This window comes from Stenella coeruleoalba (assembly GCF_951394435.1).
Source record: "Stenella coeruleoalba genome assembly, chromosome: 7".
Taxonomy (NCBI): Eukaryota; Metazoa; Chordata; class Mammalia; order Artiodactyla; family Delphinidae; genus Stenella; species Stenella coeruleoalba.
In genome coordinates this window covers 15,216,941-15,239,516 of record NC_137153.1, presented here as the reverse complement: position 1 = coordinate 15,239,516, position 22,576 = coordinate 15,216,941, and the positions used below count along the sequence as shown (strand labels likewise).

General features: G+C 37.4%; 1 protein-coding gene across 2 annotated transcripts in view; it reads left to right on the top strand.

Moving 5' to 3' along the window:
* The window catches only part of GLRA3 (glycine receptor alpha 3), a gene marked incomplete at its 3' end in the record, with an annotated part of 156,881 nt that overhangs the window by 10,112 nt on the left and 124,193 nt on the right, over positions 1–22,576 (top strand). For both annotated transcript variants that reach the window (XM_079926057.1, XM_079926056.1), the window contains exon 2: positions 20,834–20,961. In XM_079926057.1, coding sequence (XP_079782183.1) covers positions 20,834–20,961 — 128 coding nt within the window. The remainder of the gene's footprint in view (positions 1–20,833; positions 20,962–22,576) is intronic.

Here is a 22,576-nt window from a genome sequence, read left to right as displayed (position 1 = left end):
AAGAGGCAGAGAATTTAAATGGACCGTGAACAGTTGATGGAATGTGAGTGGGCAAGAAAGAGGGAAGAGTGTTTCAGACAGAAAAAGCATCCTTAGAAAAGACAACGGGCCAGTCTCCATGTGAAATGGAGGATACGGCAAACTTGATAGTAACATCTCAACCATGGGCCCCCCAAGTTTTCCTGTCTAATAAATTCATGCTTTATGTTGTTTTAGAACTAACTTCCTGGGGAAAATCTATATGACTATTGTAGCGTGTTAGAAAACATCCGCAAATATTTATTCCAATAATAGTTTTCTCTAAACAAAATATTTCATTGTTATCACTTGCTTATGAGGGAAGAGAATATTCACATAAGCTACTTTGTATTCACTAGTTCTGTTGATATCACTATACATATATTTTTTTAATTTGTATCATTTAAATGTGTATCCGAAGTCTGAGTACTGAAACTTAATTATTAGTAGATCAAATAAAACAAAAATCCAAGAAAAGGAGAGAGTTATGACTTTTCATAGTTTTATAAACAATTACATTCCTGACAAGGGAAAGAAGAATGACACATGATAAAATCGTAATGAAAAACTTAAAAGCAATCTATCTCTATAAATTCCTTTCTTATTATAAAATAATAAAACACTAATATACATTAAATGATATTTTCCACCAGTTCTTAAATTGCTCCTATTTAAGAAGAGAATTACCTTTAGTCTATTAAAACACTAAGGGACCCAACTTTGTATAGTACTGCCTAGTAAGAAGAAATGCACCTTCCGTGTTTTTCTCTTGCCTCTTGTTTTATTTATTGGGAAGAATAGAGGTAGCAGAGGATTATATGGATAAAACCATTAGAAATCTCCCTTCTGCCTCATGTTGCTTCTTTCTAAAAACTTTAAAACCCTTTAAAAGATTATGAAATCTTTTTTTCCCCTCTTAAATTCCTGAAATTGGGCTTATCTCTTTCTTCCTACAAATCTTAAATACGGTATGTATCATCAAAGACACAGAATCTACTGCAGACCTCAGTTGGTGCCTACTGAGATTATATAGAGAATTAGGTTTTATGTGTAGCCTAACTATCTCCCCCTAAATAATAATATGTAAACTTAAAATTTTGCTCTACTTCAAAAGGCCAAAGTGTATGACATTCTTTGTGTGCTTTTGTACGGTTATATACGTCAACTTACAGCAAAAATTACATCGGAAAATCTTAATCAGTATGAAAAAAATTCAAATTCCTGGAACATATGAAAATTCAAGCTCAAAAATACAGTAGTAAAAGAAGATGAGATTTATACCTCTACAGGAAAGAGCTAGTTTATTTTAGATGGTTTCTAAACTAACTTTTCTTGCCTCAGTCTTCTCTGTGCATGCACTTGTGTGCACATGTGAAAACAAGAAGGAATTTAGAGAAAGATGACTCAGGGTCAGATCTCAGCTCTGTCTTTGAAGGGCTGGGTGGCTTTTCTATACACTGAGTGATTGTACTTAACATGCTACTTTAAAAATGTAATGGGTAAAGCTGTATCCATCTATGGAATACATTTTTTTTTTTAAACGAACACAGTCAGAAACGCACTAATCACTCCTTAAGAGAAAATATGTACTTAGGATTACAGCTCTAATTTCTCACTTCACCTAATATCAGTAGCCTTTATTCAAAGAAGCTATTTTTTTTTCTAAAATCCATTGTAGTGGTAGATGTGAAAGATGTTGAGTGGCAGGAAAATAAACAAGGGATAAACAGACTAGCCCTTTATAGCTGTGTTAGTTCAGATTAGGTTCATTTGTGACTGACAGAAAGTGCACAATAATATTGGTTTAAGAAAGATTTGTTTTTCTTTCAAAAAAAAAGGAAAAGAAAAACCATGGAAGCAACCAGACCACATCTGGAATGGGAGTTCACTGATCTTTCTATCTTCTTGTTTTGTCATTCTTAACGTAGGATTTCTTCCTTGAGATCCAAGATAGATGCTCTGATTTCAGAAATCATAGCTGCTTTCCAGCTATCAGAAAAGAAGAAGAGGCTTATCTTTAAAGGCATTTCCAAGAAGTTAAAGATTTCTCAGTTTCACTCTTAGCTTTGAGTGTCCATGTGGCCAAGTTCCGGCCACTAAGTTGCAAATGGAAGTGGCATGTTTGGCTTTTTGGAAGTGCATGCGAAGGGAGGTCCAGAGGCTCCAGCTCATATTTTACGTTCACCGGTATGGAACTCAGTCTTTCAAGTGAAGCCAAAGGGAATTATTGCAAGTAGGAAAGGAGCATGATCAGACTGTGTCTCAGAAATATCACTAAAGAAGTAATATGGATAAGATACAAGGATGTAATGTACAGCACAGGGAATAGAGCCAATATTTGATAATAACTACAAATGAAGTACAATCTATAAAAATATTGAATCACTATGTTTTAAAAAATAAAAATTGATAAAAATAAAATAAGCCTCAGGCAAATTTGATATATAGATTACTAGTAATATGCATATATATGAGTAAAATATTGTCAAGGAACATATTTATCAATACGTATACATGCAAGCATATACGTAATAATGTATACATTTATTGGAAGTGCATGTTTGGATATTTTTGAAGTTTCGGAGTGGGCAATTATAGAAGTTTGGAGAGCACTTGTCTAGACGAGAGATACACAGGAAAGTGATAATACGTGTGTGTGTGTGTGTGTGTGTGTGTGTGTGTGTGTGTGAGAGAGAGAGAGAGAGAGAGAGAGAGAGAGAGAGAGAGAACTGCTTTAATGAGAACATAGGATTCACTAAGCGCACAAGAGGGCACATAATTGTTAGTGGGGGGGTGCAGCGTGGAGGTAGGACAACTTTTCAAAAGATGTGGTCCTTGAATTGAATTGTCAAAGTGAGAAGCAAAGGTGATCTGGGCAGAATCAACTGCCTGTGCAAAGATGTATGCACAAACCAGCATTAAAAATGTAGGAACCACAGCTGGTTCAGTGTGACTGGAAGCTACATTATATGTCAGGCGCGGGATGACAGACAAGGCTGGAGGGGATGTAGGTCATATTTTTTATATAATTTTCCAGAATAAAGGGAAGTTTCCATTTTATTTTATTTTTTTGCCACACCACGCAGCTGGTGGGATCTTAGTTCCCCAACCAGGGATTGAACCCGGGGCCACAGCAGTGAAAGCACCGAGCCCTAACGACTGGACCACCAGGGAAGTCCCAAGAAGTTTCCATTTTAAAATGTTTCTCAAAATGTTTCAACTATACCACCTTTTACTTTTTGCCAAAATTAATTGTTTTTCAAACATTAATTTTTAAAATTGGGGTTGTATATCTTTTTTATAATATGAATCATTTCCAAATTATTATATAGAAAAAAGGGAACACTTTGATAATTTTGCAGGTTAGTTAAAGTTACTGCAAACACTGAAGAAAACTTAAGACCTCTGAAAATCTCCAAAACTTTTTCAAATGTTTCTAAACATCAGCTTATTCTAAATAGTAGATATCATGGTTGACTCTTCTAATTTTCAGTGTTTAGCATTATTTTTATTTTTACCCCCTTTTTCTTATTTTTTCAATCCTAATATTTGTAGAAAAATGCACAACTTGAGATCATTACCTTGATTTTTTCTCAAGAGAAAGGGGAAATTTATTATTTTTCTACAACACATTATGCTGCTTATATTCAAGCAGAATGGTTGAATGTGATAAGAATAAATATTCCAGTATACAAATAAAGTATAACTATTATCCAAAAAAAGGAAGCAATATGGAGAACTTAACAGAAAGTATGTTCACAGTGGGGAAGGGAAAAACTGGCCTCAGGGAGAGTAGAAAACGGTTAATGCAATAGGACATCCCAAATATGGAGAGAAAGAAGCAATATGAGAAATGACCAAAAAAAAAAAAAAAGTCTTGTCCGCTGCTTGGACGTGGAGGATCAGAGAGAATGGTCTAGGATAAGCCTCATATTTATACCTTTAGTAACTGGGTGAAAAATAGTGCCACGACAAGAATAGGGCATAAAAGAAGAGGCATGGCCATGTAGAAAAGTATCATAAGTTAAGTTCCAGATATGTATGGTGAATGTAATGCCTATGAGATATCCAGCTGATGGAAAACTTCAGCACAGAGGTGAGAACACAAGACCTGGGACTAGATAAGATTGGATGGCTAGAATTCTGGGGCAAGGTTTTCCTACATTTTTTAATACTTGAGCACACATGGATGTTTCATCTCATTGTACAAACAAATAAGCCTGGTGACTCTCAGTCCTCAAGCCTGGCTCTAGCTGCACCATCTCACACACTGCAGGCTGAGCTGTGGCTACCACAGCACACCTGTAATCCACTGGGGCTTGCAGATGTCAAAAAGTCCTTCCCTGCCGAGGGCACTGCTGCTCAAAATGTGGTCCTTTAACCAGAAGAATAACCATCACCTGAGAGGCTGTTAGACCTGCAAACTCACCACGACTTACTGAGTCAGAATCTGCATTTTATCCAGCCCGGCAGATGAGTCATAAAGCACATTCAGATTTGAAAAGCACTGTCTTAAAAACACCAGCTTCTAAGGGATGAGCAGAAGGAGAGGTACTGGCAAAAAAAAAAAAAAAAAAAAAAAGGATGGGGATTATGATAAGAGAAAAATGAGAACTAACACGGAGTGCGTCAGACAACCAAAAAGAAAAGTTTTGGAAATAAAAGAATGATCAATAACACAATAATATCAAATGCCATAAAAACCAAAAGAAATGTGGAAGATTATAAATAGCCTTTTGATACAAAAATACATGTACCGCTATGTTAGAAGATTGAATTGTGCGTTAAAGAAAAATATAGATTCCCTTTTTTAGAAGAGGCTATACTGTATGAGGAAGTAACAGTGGACAGAGATGTGGCAGGCACTTCTTCATTTGCTTGTTTAATTTTGCTTTTACAATGAAAGGAGATTTGAGCTTGCTCACACCCTGGAAGAAAGAAGTCAGTAGATTAGGAAATGCTTAGGAAAACACAAGAGAGGTTCAGAAGAGAAAGGGCAAAGTCACTGATGAGGTGAAAAGGAAGAGTTTTAAGAGCAGTCGTTGAGGGGTAGCTTTTGAACCAGAAGTCTTAAGTCTTTCTCTGGGACCGGAGGCAGAATGTGACAGGTGGTAGAGACGGGAATTGTGATTTTGTTATTCAGTTGCATGCTCAGTTATCTCTTTGAAGTAGGAGACAAGGTCATTAGTCGAGATAAAGATGAACGACGAAGCAGACAGGTTTAGGCTGATTTAACGGTTACAAAACACAGAATATAGCTGAGTCCACATTACCTCTGGTACTGGACAGGCTGTGCTCCCAGCTTTCTTGGAAGAGTCGGTCCAGCCCCGTGAGAGCAAAAGCCCCCATCACTCTGCAGAGGAGTGGGATGAAGCCTAGGACATGATCTTTATTCAGGCCTCGCTCATTTAGGTGGCAAAGTCAGAGGTAGAGCCCACATCACCTAATTCAAATTAACTGCTTATTTTTCCAAAAGAGCACAGTGATTTAGGCTCTTCTACACTAGAAAAAGGAATGATCACATCATTCTTTAAAAGGTGAAATGTGGCTCATTCAGCTAGAATCACAGTAAGTTTTTTTTAATGAATAGTTTCATCAAAAAATATAAGAATGAGACCCACTTTCAAACTTTTTGCTCTTCTCAGGGTTCTATACATGAACACCATGTGTGGCAGTGTAGGTGTGTCCACTCACATCTCTGACCCGTTTCTTTTCAATCTTGAAAATAGGTAGTCTTTTCCTAGGAGGCATTACCTCCAGAGATTTTGTTATGCTTGATTAAAGGAAAACATGTTCTTACAGGAAGAGGAAATAACTTCTATAATCTAGAAGCTTTTACAATCCTTTTGTTTCCTGGGAAACTGTAAATGTCTTGCCCAAAATAGTTTAGGCACCTAAGTAGAAGGAAGGTGGAAACGGGAAGAAAGAATGGAGGTGAGGCAGAGGGAGAAGGGTGTATATAACCTCAGATGAATATTAGCTTTAAGTATGATGTACAGTCACTGATTGTATCTTGCTAAGCTCTTCTCACTCTTAATTTTTAAAAAGAATATAATCCAATAAAAACCTTGATGTGTAGTCTAATTTTCGCTAGAGGGAAATTGAACAACACTATACTCACTGCTATATTTACCTTTCCTTACCACTTCCAATTATAAACTCCTTTTTGCTTTATTGTTTGATTCCCTTCTTTTTTCTGTGCCATTCCTCTCTCCTTAAAGGAATGTAACGAACAGACAAATGTAGGGCTTCCTGCACCACAGGAAGAGAAATGTCCAATAACTCAAATATGCTTAAGTCAGAACACATTCCATTGAAAGGTGACATTAACATAAACATTTGTAGTCACACAAAAGGGAATATCTACCATAATCTGAATAAGTCGGTGCTCTGCTGGTTCAATATTATTACAGAAAACAACCTTAGCATGGCTCCACTTTAATATTCTTTTCAGGTTCAGAGACTCAGAGACTGGTGCTTTAAAAATATCATGGTTTTATGCCCTCAATCTTATTGATTTGGGGATTTATAAAAATGCATTTTATTAGTAAGCATTCATGCAAGCACAATTAGATCAAAATAAAGCAGTACTACTTCTGCTGTATTGTTTCCTTTGTAAATATAACTCAGTTAAACATCTCAAGTAAAAGGATGATTTCTGTATCACTCATTTCTGGCTTGTGGGATTACGGTGCTTTTTTCCCCTTATTTTACTGTATTTTTATGAAATACAGTAGATTAATAGATTAAAATGAAATTTAGAGAATGTGTTTTTTTTTTTGTTGTTGTTGTTTTTGTTTTTCTGCAGTATGCGGGCCTCTCACCGTTGTGGCCTCTCCCATTGCGGAGCACAGGCTCCGGACGCGCAGGCTCAGCGGCCATGGCTCACGGGCCCAGCCGCTCCGCGGCATGTGGGACCCTCCCGGACCGGGGCACGAACCCGTGTCCCCCACATCAGCAGGCGGACTCTCAACAACTGAGCCACCAGGGAAGCCCGAGAATGTGTTTTTTAAAAAGTTTTATGCACATTTTAAAGGTCTAAGTGGTGTTTTGTCAAATAAGATTCAGGAGAGCAGCACAATTCTTTTTTTTTTTTTTTTTTTTTTTTTTCGCGGTACGCGGGCCTCTCACTGTTGTGGCCTCTCCCGTTGCAGAGCACAGGCTCCGGACACGCAGGCTCAGCGGCCATGGCTCACGGGCCCAGCCGCTCTGCGGCATGTGGGATCTTCCCGGACCGGGGCACGAACCCGTGTTCCCTGCATTGGCAGGCGGACTCTCAACCACTGTGCCACCAGGGAAGCCCTATCCGTCTCATGATATATTTCAAGTACTATTTTTACTCCTCTATTCCAAAAATACTTATATAATATCTCAGTGGTTTTATATAATGTCTCAGTATATTTATATAATATCTCAATCAGTGTTCCAGGATTTGGGGGTATAATAGTAAATAAGCAAAAATCCCTGCTCTTAAGAAGTTATCTTCCAGTAGAGGAAAACATAAAAATAAATAAGTGAATGAATAGTATTTTATCTAATAATATGTTTTATGGAGAAAAGTAAAGCAGAAACAGATAGGGAAGAGAGAAAATGTGAGAAGGGAAGACATTTTCTTTTTTTTAATTAATTTTTATTGGAGTATAGTTGATTTACAATGTTGTGTTAGTTTCTGCTTTATATCAAAGGGAGTCAGTTGTACATATATATATATCCATTCTTTTTTAGATTCTTTTCCCATGTAGGTCATTACAGTGTATTGAGTAGAGTTCCCTGTGCTATACAGTCAGTCCTTATTAGTTATCTGTTTTATATATAGCAGTGTGTATATGCAGAAGGGAAGACATTTTCAAGGAGACCTTTTGAGTGAAGACTTGAAGGTGACGAGGGAGCCATACAGTGGGATCTAGAGGAGATTGGTTTAGGTAGAAGGGGTGGCAAGTGTGATGGCCCTTAGGTGCCAGCATACTTACTAAAAGTTTTCAAAGAAACCATCCAGTAAAATATCATTGCAAATTTCTGTTTTTCAATATAGATAACCTATGATATTGGATATGTGTCTCTTAGATGTTTTAAAACCATGCTTTAATTCAACAGGTCCAAAATTGAACACATTATCGTAACTCTCAAAGCTGGTCCCCCTTTTCCCGCTGTCCTATATCAGTGAATGATGTTTCCATCCATACAGTTGCTCTAGCCAGAAAGCTGGGTCGACATCACTTAACTACTGCTGTATAACACATTATCCTGAAATTTAGTGCGTTAAAACAACAATGAATGTTCATTGCATGGGTCAGAAATTCAGGAACAGCTTAAGTAGATGTTCTAGCTCAGAATCTTTCGTCAGGTTACTGTCAAGATGTCAGCCATGGTTGCAGCCACGTGAAGGCTTGACTGGTGAAGAGAATCTGATTTCAAGTTGGCTCAGTCAAATGACTGGCAAGTTCGTGAATCCTATTGGTAGAAGCTCTCATTTTCTTCCATGTAGCTACTTGAGTGGCTGAGGGAAGAGTGAATGACCCAGAAGAGAGCTGGGTGGAAGTAGCAATGCATTTTATGATCAAACTACAGAATTCATGTCATCAAGAATTTACATTGTGTAGGCAGCATTCAAGAGGAGGAAAATTAGGCTCCACCCTTTGAAGGGAGGTGTGTCAAAAAATTTAAATAAGCATTTTTAAAATCATTGCAATCACGCTTGAAACATTTTCCTCATTCCCAACCAGTACCAAACCATCACTAAATTTTATGGATTTTATCAGTGATATATATATCTCTTAGATTATTCTACTCTATCCAACCCCACTGCGATCAAAATTACTCACACTATCCTCAGCTCTCACTTTGACCGCAGGAGTTGTTTCCAAATGGGAGCTGTAAAGACAGAAGTCCAAAATGTGATCCATGAGGCACTGCATGATTAGGTACCTACAGCCGTCTCCAGCCTCATTTGTTATTACGTTGACACTTTCTGTCTCTATTCCAGACACACTAACAATTCCTTTAGTCTCTGTCCTTCCCATGACACCACAGGTTCTAAGATATTTTCTCTTGTATGTCTATTCCGTCTTTTTCTGCCTGAAATTCTGGACTACTATTTCAGCAGCCCCTCCTCCTAGAAGTGTTCACTGAATTTATACCAATTGATAGACTTCTTTTGATTATTTAAAATCTTGCTAGAATACCAGAACTGAAATAAAACTATTAAACTAAAGACAATATAAAACCAGAATTGCTTTAAATATTCATTCAGTAGTTGATTTCTGAAAACTAAATGTCCTGAATAAGAAGTTATTTAAGGAAGAGTGGTAAACAAGTGTGTCAGTTAGGGGCCCTATAATTATACATTTGCAATATGACTTTGAACTTCTCTTACTAAGGTGACTTCAACCATGAATTGAATTCATAAGCTAGGATGGGTCCATCAGATTTTTTCTTTATGGTGCTCAGTATTTCCTGAGTTTGTTGGTATTTTCTACACTTGGATTTCATGAGATACTATTATACCATTCAGGGCCCTTTTACATTAATTAGCTTGAGTGAATTTCTCTTTATTTCAATTAAAAATATCCCTGACCAAAAGAATCATGCTATCAAAGGCAAAATCCAAACATTGGCTTAAGAATTTGACATTTTTTGAAACATATGTGTAGAATATGTCATTTGTTTTACTGCAATTTTCTGTGAAAAATGTGTACCACTTTTAAGTCTCCATTTTTATACTGGTTAAAGAATATCTGGCTTGCCCAACGTGAAGCAACTAGTTAATGACAAAACTAGAACAAAATGTAAGCCTCCTGGCTGTCCATCTGGAGCTTCAGCCATTCTACTATGATGATTTTCATTTAATTATCTTGGGCACTGGACACATAATAGAACTATTGAGTCTATTCTAAGTAATTTTCAATGTTTCTGAAATGCTTAATTAGTTTTCTTTAAAATAAACAAGTCATTAAGAAGCTACAAATCAATGAGTTAATTAGCTGTGTTATGGCCTTTTAGATTTTTCAGTTGAAATAAGCTGATGTCAAAACTATAAAGAAGTAAACTACTACCCATGAGAATAGACAGTTTCCATAGAAGTTATAACAATTAGCATGAGTTTTGAGCACAGCATTTTGAAAGCATTTAGTAAAACTGAGTGACTTTATGATAAAAATAAATTTTGTAGATGAAACGAACAAACTTGTATAACGATGAGAGTTAAGAAACCTCAGATGACTACACTATCTATCCCTGTCATCTACTTTTTTTTTTTTACATCTTTATTGGAGTATAATTGCTTTACAATGGTGTGTTAGTTTCTGCTTTATAACAAACTGAATCAGTTATACATATACATATGTCCCCATATCTCTTCCCTCTTGCATCTCCCTCCTTCCCACCCTCCCTATCCCACCCCTCTAGGTGGTCACAAAGCACCGAGCTGATATCCCTGTGCTATGCGGCTGCTTCCCACTAGCTATCTGTTTTACGTTTGGTAGTGTATATATGTCCATGCCATTCTCTCACTTCGTCCCAGATTACCCTTCCCCCTCCCCATATCCTCAAGTCCATTCTTTAGTAGGTCTGTGTCTTTATTCCCGTCTTGCCCCTAGGTTCTTCATGACATTTTTTTTTCTTAAATTCCATATATATGTGTTAGCATATGATATTTGTCTTTCTCTTTCTGACTTACTTCACTCTGCCTGTCATCTACTTTCACTGGAGTCCTCCTTCTCCACCTGTCCTATCCCTCCACCTCCTATCCCACACCTATAACCCTGTATTAACCCTTCATATACAAACAGGCAAACAATATGTAACTTACCACTGACAACTAGCAAGCATTGAACAGACATACCTACTAAGTCCTAATTTATGTAAGCACTGAACGTAGACACCACTGCAATCAGGTCTGGCTAAAAAAGCACCCATCACATTCTAATTGACAATTCTCCAGTTCCACCATTAAATGACGATTTTCAGACATATAACTTTGCTTTAATTTTCTCTTTCAGATTTCTATATCCTGATTTTCCCGTTTCTAAATATTTGTTCTAGGTTCTTCCCTGATTATTCATAAGCATCACTCCTAACTTGGGCAGAAGGACAGAAGGATGAAAATGTTGGACACTCTCTGGTGTATAATGTTTGACCTCTCCATCACTATATTTAGTTAATTCATTTCAAAAATACTTATCCAGTTATTTACTGTGGGTGCTCTGGATTACTTCTGGGGCTATTAAAACACATGCAACAGTCATGAGTTTTGCTTAAATATAAGATCCTATAAAGTCAGAGATAGACATTGATTGATTAATCTTATTAAAAATACTATTACATGGGCTTCCCTGGTGGCACAGTGGTTGAGAGTCTGCCTGCCGATGCAGAGGACACGGGTTCGTGTCCCGGTCCGGGAGGATCCCACATGCCGCAGAGCGGCTGGGCCCGTGAGCCATGGCCGCTGAGCCTTCGCGTCTGGAGCCTGTGCGGGAGAGGCGGCAACAGTGAGAGGCCCGTGTACCGCAAAAAAAAAAAATACAATTGTAACAAGTGCTGTTAATGAGATACAAATTTGATAAATATTGTAACAGGATTTTGCAGAATGAGATAGAATAGGTAAGGCTTCCTGAGGAAATGATGCTTAAACCAAGATCACAAAGATAAGTAGAATTTAATTAAATGAATAGAAGACCAATGAGTATTCCAAAGGTAATGCCTAGCAGTAGGTTGTACCAGAGGAGCTGAAGAGGATATGGTGAGATGTGGTTGGATTATGGATAAAATTATAAGGTAGGACCAACTGGAAGGATATGATATGTGGAATACAAGAGGAGTCAAGAGTTATCAAAGATTTTCCAGCTGAGAAATGTAAAGATTTTGTTACCATTAACCAAGTTTGAAAAGAATGGAAGAGAAACAAGCTTGTGTGGGAATAGCAGGAGTTTAATGTATGTTTGCTTTTATCAGAGAGCTAGGTTGCTAGCAATCTGTGATTATTTTATTCCAGTTTCAGAAATGGAGACAATTCCAAGCTATGCTTAGCTTCCTGCTAAGACTTCTGTATTTGTTTCATTCTTACTCAGCAGCTGTAATTCTTTGCGATCTCAGACCACCTCATAGGAGTTCACGCCTTTTTGTCCCCCTAAAATCCATAAAGCTTTCAAAACTTGTACACAGATTGTTAACCTCTCAGCTGGTACTCTGAAGTTTATTGCCATCCTTAAGGGAAACTCACTTCTGTAAGTTTCCTTGTCTTAGATCTTAGCCATGTGACTTTTCACTGTGTTTTTAGCTCTCTGATGCACAGTTTTTTCTTTTTAACCTTGTCTAGTGTTTTCAGTGGGAAGTTTAATTTGATTTAAAATATTGGCTTATAGGGACTTCCCTGGTGGTGTAGTGGTTAAGAATCCACCTGCCAATGCAGGTGACACGGGTTCTAGCCCTGGTCCGGGAAGATGCCACATGCCGTGGAGCAAATAAGCCCGTGCACCACAACTAATGAGCCTGTACTCTAGAGCCCGCACGCCACAACTACTGAGTCCGCGTGCCACTACTACTGAAGCCCACGTGCCTAGAGCCTGTGCTCCGCAACAAGGGAAGCCACCGCAATGAGAAGACCACACACCACAATGAAGAGTAGCCCCTGCTTGCTGCAACAAGAGAAAGCCCACACACAGCTACGAAGACCCAATGCAGCCAAAAATTAATTAATTAATTAATTAAAAAAATAGAATAAATAAGATAAAAAAATAAAAATAAAATATTGGCTTATAAATTTAATATCTGAGTGGCCTGGGAAAAAACCTCTTTACCTTAGTGTCTTCATCTGTAATACATAGGTAATAATGTCTAACTAGAAAAGTTGTTATGAGAATAAAATGATATCATATATATACATGAATTCTGTGCCTGAGAGATCAGGAAGCAGCTACCATTTTTATTGTTAGGTGAATTTAAAATAACCCAAGCCTCATCAAACTGCAGAGAGAAATGAAATCGCTTTAAAATGATAATCATATTTCACTGGCACATGGCTCACAGTGGGAAGAATCAAGATCCCAGTACCCTTTTAATTTTGAGTTATTTCTCTGAGCCTCCAAGGGTATTCTAGAATAGTCCTTTTATATTCTTCCACTTTGGCCTCCTTTTAAAATAATTAATATTAAACAATCAACTTAAAGCCTGCTTCACTGCCTGTGTCATCATGGTAAACAATCTGTCCTCTTCTAAGGCAGGATGCTTTAGCGTGAAATGCTCAAAACATCACGTATTCTCAGATGTTTCAGTTTCTCTTTAGTTCTCCCATAAAGAGACTAAAGCCATAAAGAATTGGAAAGAATGTTCATCTCTTCAATTCTGGGTTTTATTTTTCAAACTGTGGGCTTGAAATATCAATTGCTTGTGTCTGCAGCTCAGAAAGTTCCAAATAATAGTAACTGTGACAATTTTTTTTTCACTAAGTGTTGTAACCCCATAGGACTGGTTTATAAAGCTAGAGAATACATAGTCAACTGTCTTTCCCCCTTATACCCCAAACCTTCTCTGCCTCAAGAGTCTGGGCACTGATTTATTCCCCATAAGTCACTGTGCTTCTGTGCAAATCAACTCATGAAAATAGATGCACAGAGATTTGTGGCCCTCGTGCCAAGACTCATCTCAAACCCATATTACGTTTCCTAGCTACAGCTTTCATATTTTCTCTCAATTTTAAGGTGCATTTAGTGGAGTGAAATAAGTATGGACAATTATATTAAATCCATCTTTACAGCATCTCTATTTAGCAGTTATTTCTGCCCTCCAAAAGTGGATATATTTTACTTTCTTGTCTCATTAAAGAGGAAGGGAGGGGATAGAAGGGGAGGGGGAGAGACTTATCTTTTTGATGGATTTTGGTATTTGATTTTAATGCTTAAAAAATATAGGCTTCTGCCAGTCTCTCAGAAATTGAAGTCTCTGAACTTTCAAGTGACAAGTCATTATAAAAATAAGAATATATAAGATTCTTAAGTGAAAAATGTGTAAATTGATGGGAATGTGTATGAGCCCACCTAGAGTTTCCAAGAAAGTTAATAGTAAATTCAGTACTTGGCACAGCATAGAAAAGACAAGCCAAGTGTGGGAGCCAGGCAAATTTGTGCAGAGATTGTTTTGAGATTTTCATAAATAAAAGACTTCTAAAATATCCAAAGATGCTTCCTTCAAAAATACTGATCATGAGTCATTTGCTAACAACTTAGTAACTTGCTATAAATATGTTGAAAGACAAGGTTTAGACAAAAAAAAAAATGGACTTCATAATAAAGTTTCTTATCCAAAATCCATTCTAGGGACTTCCCTGGTGGTCCAGTAGTTAAGACTTCTCCTTCCACTGCAGGGGGATGTGGGTTCGATCCCTGGTCTGGGAGCTAAGATCCCACAAGCCTCAGGGCCAAAAAACCAAAACATAAAACAGAAGCAACACTGTAACAAATTGAATAAAGACTTTAAAAATGGTCCACATCAAAAAAAAAAATCTTAAAACAAAAACCCCCAAAATCTACTCTAAATGCAACTTAGATTTCTTCTTACTGCCTCCCCCTAACCTGAGTTTTTTTTCCTTTTAAGAATTTTTTTTTTTTATACTGGAGTATAGTTGATTTACAATGTTGTGTTAGTTTCAGGTGTACAGCAAAGTAATTCAGTTATGCGTATACATATATCTATACTTTTTCAAATTATTTCCCGTTTAGGTTATTACAGAATATTGAGTAGAGTTCCCTGTGCTACACAGTAGGTCCTTGTTGGTTGTCTATCTTATATATTGTAGTGTGTGTATGTTCATCCCAAGCTCCTGATTTATCCCTCCCCCTCCCCCTTTCCCCTTTGGTAACCATAAGTTTGTTTTCTAAGTCTGTGAGTCCATTTTTGTTTTGTAAATAAGTTCATTTGTATCATTTTTTAAAGTATTCCGCATGTAAGTGATATCATATGATATTTGTCTTTCTCTGTCTGACTTACTTCATTTAGTGTGATAATCTCCAGGTCCACCAATGTTACTGCAAATGGCATTATTTCATTATTTTTAATGACTGAGTAATATTCCATTGTATATACATGCCACATCTTTATCCATTCATCTGTCGATGGGTTCCTTCCTTGTCTTGGCTGTTGTAAACAGTGCTGCAATGAACATTGGGGTGCATGTATCCTTTCGAACCATGTTTTTGTCTGGATATATGCTCAGGAGTGGGATTGCTGCATCATATGGTAGCTCCCCCCACCCTGAGTTTTAACAACTTAAGAAAAATGTTTTTGAATATGTAAGTATAGATGATATTGACTATTTAAAGATTAGAGTAAGATCTCAGATTGGTCACACAGAGCCTCATACTGTGTATGTATGTATTTATTACTATAAGCTCTCTTAAATGATTACAGTTGTCTGAAGACAGTCTACCATTTTTCCTACGGTGCTAGTCTCCATGGTGCTAGATATTACTGTAATAGGAAGAAAGTTCTAGGAGAAATATACCAGAGCAAGAGTTGTAGGTGATTAGAAGTCTCCCCATATGCACAGACTCCACCATTTTCAGAAGCGAAGGGATAGCCTGTGTAGAAATGCTTTTTAGCCAAATACCCAATGTAATTTTGCCAACAGTAATTCCTTTTGAGTCAAAACTGTGAATCTTTAGAAATAAAATCAATTGTCCATAAGTCACTGAATGGCTCTCGTGTCACTGAAAGAAATATAACTAGTAAAGAAATCTGGACTATTTCTCTGCTCAGAATTTTCTCATTTGTTAATAGGTATTATCATGCAGAGCTTGGTTGTGAATCCGTTATAAAACATGAAGGTTTTGCTCGAAGTGGCAGGAACAAAGGAGCCAGCCTATCATTCTCCTCACTATAATCTCACTTCCCAGCTTCTGTGCTCTGAGCCTTCCCAAGGATTCTCTGTAGAACCCAGATGGGCCCAGACAGAGTAATCTACTGAACTGTGAACACTACAGATTCAAGTTTGTGTTATACATACTTACCATTCCTAACAGAGTGCTTTGCACCTAACAAATTGTATGAGAACTCAGAATTCATTGTTTCAACATTTAACAGATATTTAAATACATTTTGGCATGAGAAGGTATATCTTTACAATTTTATTGTTATAAGTTGCTTTAATTGTATTGTTAGTAAACCTCTCAGCTTATACAAGTCTTTAAAAAGTTTATGTATTGTAATTTTAAAATAATTTATCATCTCTTGCCTACCTTCACTCCATCTCAGTCCAATGTGTATTTCATGTATTCTTCTCAAAGCTCATTAATCAAATTATATTAGGGATTTTATTAATTTTTAAGTATAACATCAAAAGAATGTCTCTTAATAGAATATTTACTGGTATTTAGTCAATTACAAGTGTTGACTATTTGTTATGGGGAAACCCAGAAGGTAAACTCTGTATCTTTTCTTTTAAAAGCAAATCTTTACATTACTTATGAGAAAAGATTTTTTTTTAGAGTCTTACAAAATAGTATTATGAGAGTTAGCTGTTACCACAGGAGTGACTACAATTATCCAGAGAGAAAGATGGATGGAGCTGCGAGGAGTGTGGCTCTTTAAAACACAAATACAATAAAAACAAATATAAAAAGAAATCTAGGAACACACTGTCAGATCAGTGATAACAAAATTAGTGGAATACCGACCTCTGTAAATTCCCTTCTTCGTAAAAGCAGTGAGAAAACTGTCAAAAAAAGTGACAACTTGTTCAGAACTCTGGTAATTAATCAGAGATGTGCAGTAATCCACGAATTAGTTTAATCAAGAAAAACATCTGAATCTTGGTAAGAACAGTGGGATTTCTGGTGTTATAACTTGCCCTATTCCCATCCCCCTGTCTCGAGCTCCACGGTAGCATTGTAAGCCAATAGCCTACAATAACAGTAAAAACAGCAGCCTGGCAGCTACCAGAGGGGACAGAATGGAGTTTGAATTCCTTTAAAACCATATTCTTGGAAAATTGTCATTATTTAACCTGTCTGGAGGTTTTCTGGGATACCCCACTCACAAGACTTTTATTTGACCTAACTTGGAGCTTACCCTTTCCTGGAGATGTTTGTCAAATTTTTAACGTCATGAGTACCTGAGGCAGTAGAGAACAGTGGGTGCAGACTAACCATGAATCTTAAAAGAAAAAGCAGCAGGGCTTCCCTGGTGGCGCAGTGGTTGAGAGTCCGCCTGCCGATGCAGGGGACACGGGTTCGTGCCCTGGTCCAGGAAGATCCCACATGCCGCGGAGCGGCTGGGCCTGAGAGCCATGGCTCCTGAGCCTGCGCGTCCGGAGCCTGTGCTCCGTAGCAGGAGAGGCCGCAACAGAGAGAGGCCCGCGTACTGCAAAAAAAAAAAAAAAAGAAGAAGAAAAAGCAGCAGAATGATATGTTCATAGGGGTTTAGAAAAGCTCCACATCTAGAAGTCCACACGTTATGTACAAGGGCATCTAGAAGTCCACACGTTATGTACAAGGCTGTGAGCATTCCGTATGGTGGGCTGAACTGCATCCTTCCAAAATTTCACATGTTTAAGTTCTAACTCCCAATATCTCAGAACATGACTTTATTTGTAGATAATTAAGGTATAATGGAGTCAAATTGGTGGACCCTAATCTGATATGACTGGTGTTCTTCTAGGAAGAGATTAAGACATAGACACACAAAGAGGAAGGACCATGTGAAGACACAGAGAGAAGACGGCCACCTACAAGCAAGGATGGAGGCCCTCAGAGGAAACTAGCCCTGCCAACAACTTGGATTCCTAGCCTCCAGAATTGTGAGAAAATTAATTTCTGTTGTTTAAACCACCCAGTCAGTGGTAATTTGTTAAGAGAGTCCTGGCAAATGAATACACCCAGGGCTATATGCATGCTCAGGAAGAACCCAGAGAGACCCTGAATTCTCAACTCTGGAGGCCTTTGGGCCCTGTGTAAATAGGAGGTAAAGGCTAAGGCAGATTTGTCAACTGCCTGACTCAAAGTTGAAGCAAAACCCCATGAACTCAGGACCCCCAGCAAATACTATGAGATTTATTGGTCCTGGGAATTTTAAAAAATCCCTGTCCAATTATTAGCTGATCTCTAAGCTAAGTGAAAAGATATCGCATAGTCATATACGATAAATAATATAGACTTTACAGAATTTGTTCAGAAAAGTCAATTACTAGGCAAAGACCGTAAATCAGCTATTTTAAAAACATTCAAAGAGCTAAAAGAAACCATGCCTAAAGAACTGGAGAGAAAGTATGACAATAATGTCTCACCAAATACAAAATACCAACAGAGAGATAGAAATTACAGAAAGAACAGCAGAGAAATTTTGAATTTGAACGGTACAGTAACTAAAATGAAAAATTCACAGGAAGGCTTCTTGTAGTTTCCTCTGACTGCTGTAACAATTTACTACAAACTGGGTGGCATAAAACTGCAGAAATTTATTTTCTCAGAGTTCTGGATGCCAGAAGTCTGAAATCAGTTCACTGGGCCCAAAACAAGATGTGAGGAGGACCATGCTCCCTCAGAGGTTCTATGGGAGACTCAGTCCCTTCCTATTCCAGCCTCTGTTGACCGCCGGCATTCTTGGCTACGGCCACATCACTCTAATCTCTGCTTCTCGGCCACACTGCCTTCCCTCTTCTGCCTGCCATCAAATATACCTCTGCATCTCTCTTCTAAGGATACATGTCACTGCATATAGGGCTGACATGGATAACCTATGATAATCTCCCCCATTCAGTGCAAAATGTGAGGGAATGCCAATTCAGCATACATAGTTAACTATAATTTTTTTTAAAAAAGTAGAGAGACACAGTATTACTGGTTCAGAGCCAGGTAAGTTGGTTTATTTGTTGGTGAAAGAATGTACTATTTTCTGACAACTGAAAGGAAGGGTTTTGCAAAGGAAATACAGGGAATAGTTTAGAAGCAGTAATATGTAGCTAGGAGAGCTCTGACAATGCCTTCTTCTGCCTGCTGTTCTTGGGCCATGGAAAGTGGACAAATGCTCCTTAAGAGGGCAGGTAAAAGTTACTTAAAACCAGATGGTAGAAGAAAGTTCTGGAGTTACTGAGAGGAGAGGAGTGTTGTTTTTCCTTTCATGATGATGATGATGATGACATTAGAATAAACTTTCCAGGGATCAGCATGGCAAGGAGTTCAACTCACCAGTAATAATCAGAGATAAAGGCTTACAAAGTAATATGGAACCAGAAGAATAGGGAGAGAAGAAGCTTCTGTTTAGAGAGAAAGAAAGAAAGACAGAGTCAAAGTTATTGAGAAGATAAGTGATTCAGAATGTCCAGAACTAGATATATCCTCTAGAACAGGGCAAGAGTTAATAGGTGCTGTTAACTGTGATACTATACTTTCAGAAATATTGTTCTCACATTACCATTGATATTGGATTTTACCGTTGTGATTATGAATTACTGAATATATGTGTGTGGTAGACGATTTAATGGTGATGGCTCTAAGGTTTATTTTCCCTTCTTATTAAACATTTTGGCAGGAGGAATTTAATAACTTGATACTGCTGAGAGTGACCACAAAGGTTCAGGGTTTGGCGATGCTCTAAGTTGAGTGACAGAGCTGGGAGGACGTGATGACTGACAATCGCCAGGAAGTAACATCAGGTTGAATATAAATATTTCAAACAGATGTGTGTTCAGAAAGCCTGCTTCACTTTTCTGAGCAAACTCTGTGGATAAAAAGAATCATTTGATATTAGCAAGTAGGCCTAGACCTTCTGGGACCAACCTAGGTAAATGAGGAGCTGGTCGGGGGTTCAGTCATTTGTGGGCTTCTAGGATGAGCAGCTGCAGAAAAAGGAAAATGTTTGAATGAAAAAAATACAATAACCCTTTAACTTTCCTGGACACAGGTTCTCATTCCATAATAGCCGACTGCACAGACCACATTTATGGTAATTTCTCAAACTCCATGCACAAATTTTAGGTCTGAACAAAATGTACTGCGTATGAATGACACCAAGTGAAAGCAGAATGAATTGAACTGAGTATGTTACTAATATAGGAAGCACTCACTCTAATTGAAGAAAAGAACATTGTTGTTTAATCTATAGGACCGAAGTTTTATTACTGTTGAGAACAATTCTTAAAACTTGAAAGGTGATGTTCTTTTCCTCTATAAAAGCAATAAGAATTGTATTTCACAGCTGAACTTTCATATTTTCTTATGTCTGAACAACTTAGGATAATTTTAGCTAAAAATTGCAATCAGAAATCAAATTTGGATAAATACAAATTTTGGAAGCCTAATAATTTGGAGTGGCTTTGTTTCCAGAGTTAACTCAAATATTGTCACTACTGAATACATGTGAAAAATTATAAATTCTGACTGTAAATCTATAAATACCTATCTGTTACTATGATAATATACATTATACAGTATATAAACCTTTTTTTGTTGTTTTATTGTTTTCAAACTGTATTTTTTTGTGTGTGTGTGGTACACGGGCCTCTCACTGTTGTGGCCTCTCCCGTTGCGGAGCACAGGCTCTGGACGCGCAGGCTTAGTGGCCATGGCTCACGGGCCCAGCCGCTCTGCGGCATGTGGGATCTTCCCGGACCGGGGCACGAACCCGTGTCCCCTGCATTGGCAGGCGGACTCTCAACCACTGTGCCACCAGGGAAGCCCCAAACTGTATTTTTTTGTTTTATTGAACATAAAGTTGCTTTTTGTTTTTGTTTTTTTTTTTGCTTAGCATTTTTATTTTCTATTTCTAGGTAACAACTGTTAGGAAGAGTTTTTCTTTGGGTAAAATCTGTATTATTTTTTCTCATTTGCAGCTTGGTTGCAACAAAGGAAACAGATAGTGCAAGGTCTCGAAGTGCCCCAATGTCACCTTCTGACTTTCTGGATAAATTAATGGGAAGGACATCGGGGTATGATGCAAGAATCAGACCCAATTTTAAAGGTAATTGTTTTACTTACTACAATATATGACATGTGTTTTATTTTTTATTATGTTTTAACATCTTTATTGGAGTATGATTGCTTTACAGTAGTGTGCTAGTTTCTGCCCTGTAACAGAGTTAATCAGCTATACATATACATATATCCCCATATCTCCTCCCTCTTGCATCTCCCTCCCTCCCACCCTCCCTATCCCACCCCTCTAGGTGGTCATAAAGCACCGAGCTGATCTCCCTGTGCTATGCGGCTGCTTCCCACTAGCTATCTATTTTACATTTGGTAGTGTATATAAGTTCATGCCACTCTCTCACTTCACCCCAGCTTACCTTTCCCCCTCCCCATGTCCTCAAGTCCATTCTCTACATCTGCATCTTTATTCCTGTCCTGCCCCTAGGTTTGTCAGAACCTTTTTATTTTTTTAGATTCCATATATATGTGTTAGCATATGGTATTTGCTTTTCTCTTTCTGACTTACTTTACTCTGTATGACAGATGATTAAACAAGATAAATTTTCAAATTGATTTCCCCCCAAATTCTAAAGCTTATTTCCAATAATCCTCCAAGCACTATATTGGTCAAAGATATGTCTTGAAAGAAGAAATATATTCTCATATTAATAGCTCTCACAATTAGTCTTCTTTGGACCATACAACATTACATTAGTTTGTGTACAATCTCATGATTTGATATGTTTATACATTATGAGATGATGATCGCAATGAGTTTAGGTACCATCTGTCACCATACAAAGTTGTTACAACATTGTTGACTATATTCCCTATGCTGTACATTACATCACCATTGACTTATTTATTTTACAGCTGGAAGTTCATAACTTTTAATCTCCTTCACCTATTTCGATCATCACCCTACCACCTTCCCCTCTATTCCCTTGTCTATTTTCTTTCTCTTTTAAAAAATGTGCCTACTGAATCAAATGAACTAATTTAAAGTGGGTATTATATATGCTTTCCCTTCCAATTTGTCAAAAGCCAGGAATTAATACTGTGAGACTTTAGGGGCATGTCTATCAATAATGTGATATTCCACTAGTCTAAGTTTTTTTGAAAAAAATAAAGGAGCAAAATTAACTATATATTTTTTAAAAAAGAATAGGAACAGAAATTTGCCAAACAGATGTGACAATATGTTACAATAACTTAAATGATTTAGTATTCACTTCTTCATGGATTAAAAAAAAATTATTATTATTATTATTATTATTATTTTTTTGCTGTGCTGTGCAGCATGCAGGGCCTTAGTTCCCCGACCAGGGATGGAACCCATGTCCCTGCAGTGGAAGCACGGAGTCCTGACCACTGGACATGGATTAAAATCTTAATGAAAAAAAAAAAACAACCTAGAAAATACCTAGATAACTGATCAGACAATAGGAAAATGTTTTTAAAATATAAAATTATTGAGAAAAATCTGTATGTTTGACCTTTCAAGAATTTATAAATTTCATACGAGGAAAAAAAAAATCTTAGTAGAGACATTCGCAGATAATTTGCAGAAGATAAATTAGAATATTCAACCTAATTAACAATCAATGAAGTGCAAATTATAATAATGTGACAGCATTTTCGCCTTTCAAATTATCAACATTTAACAA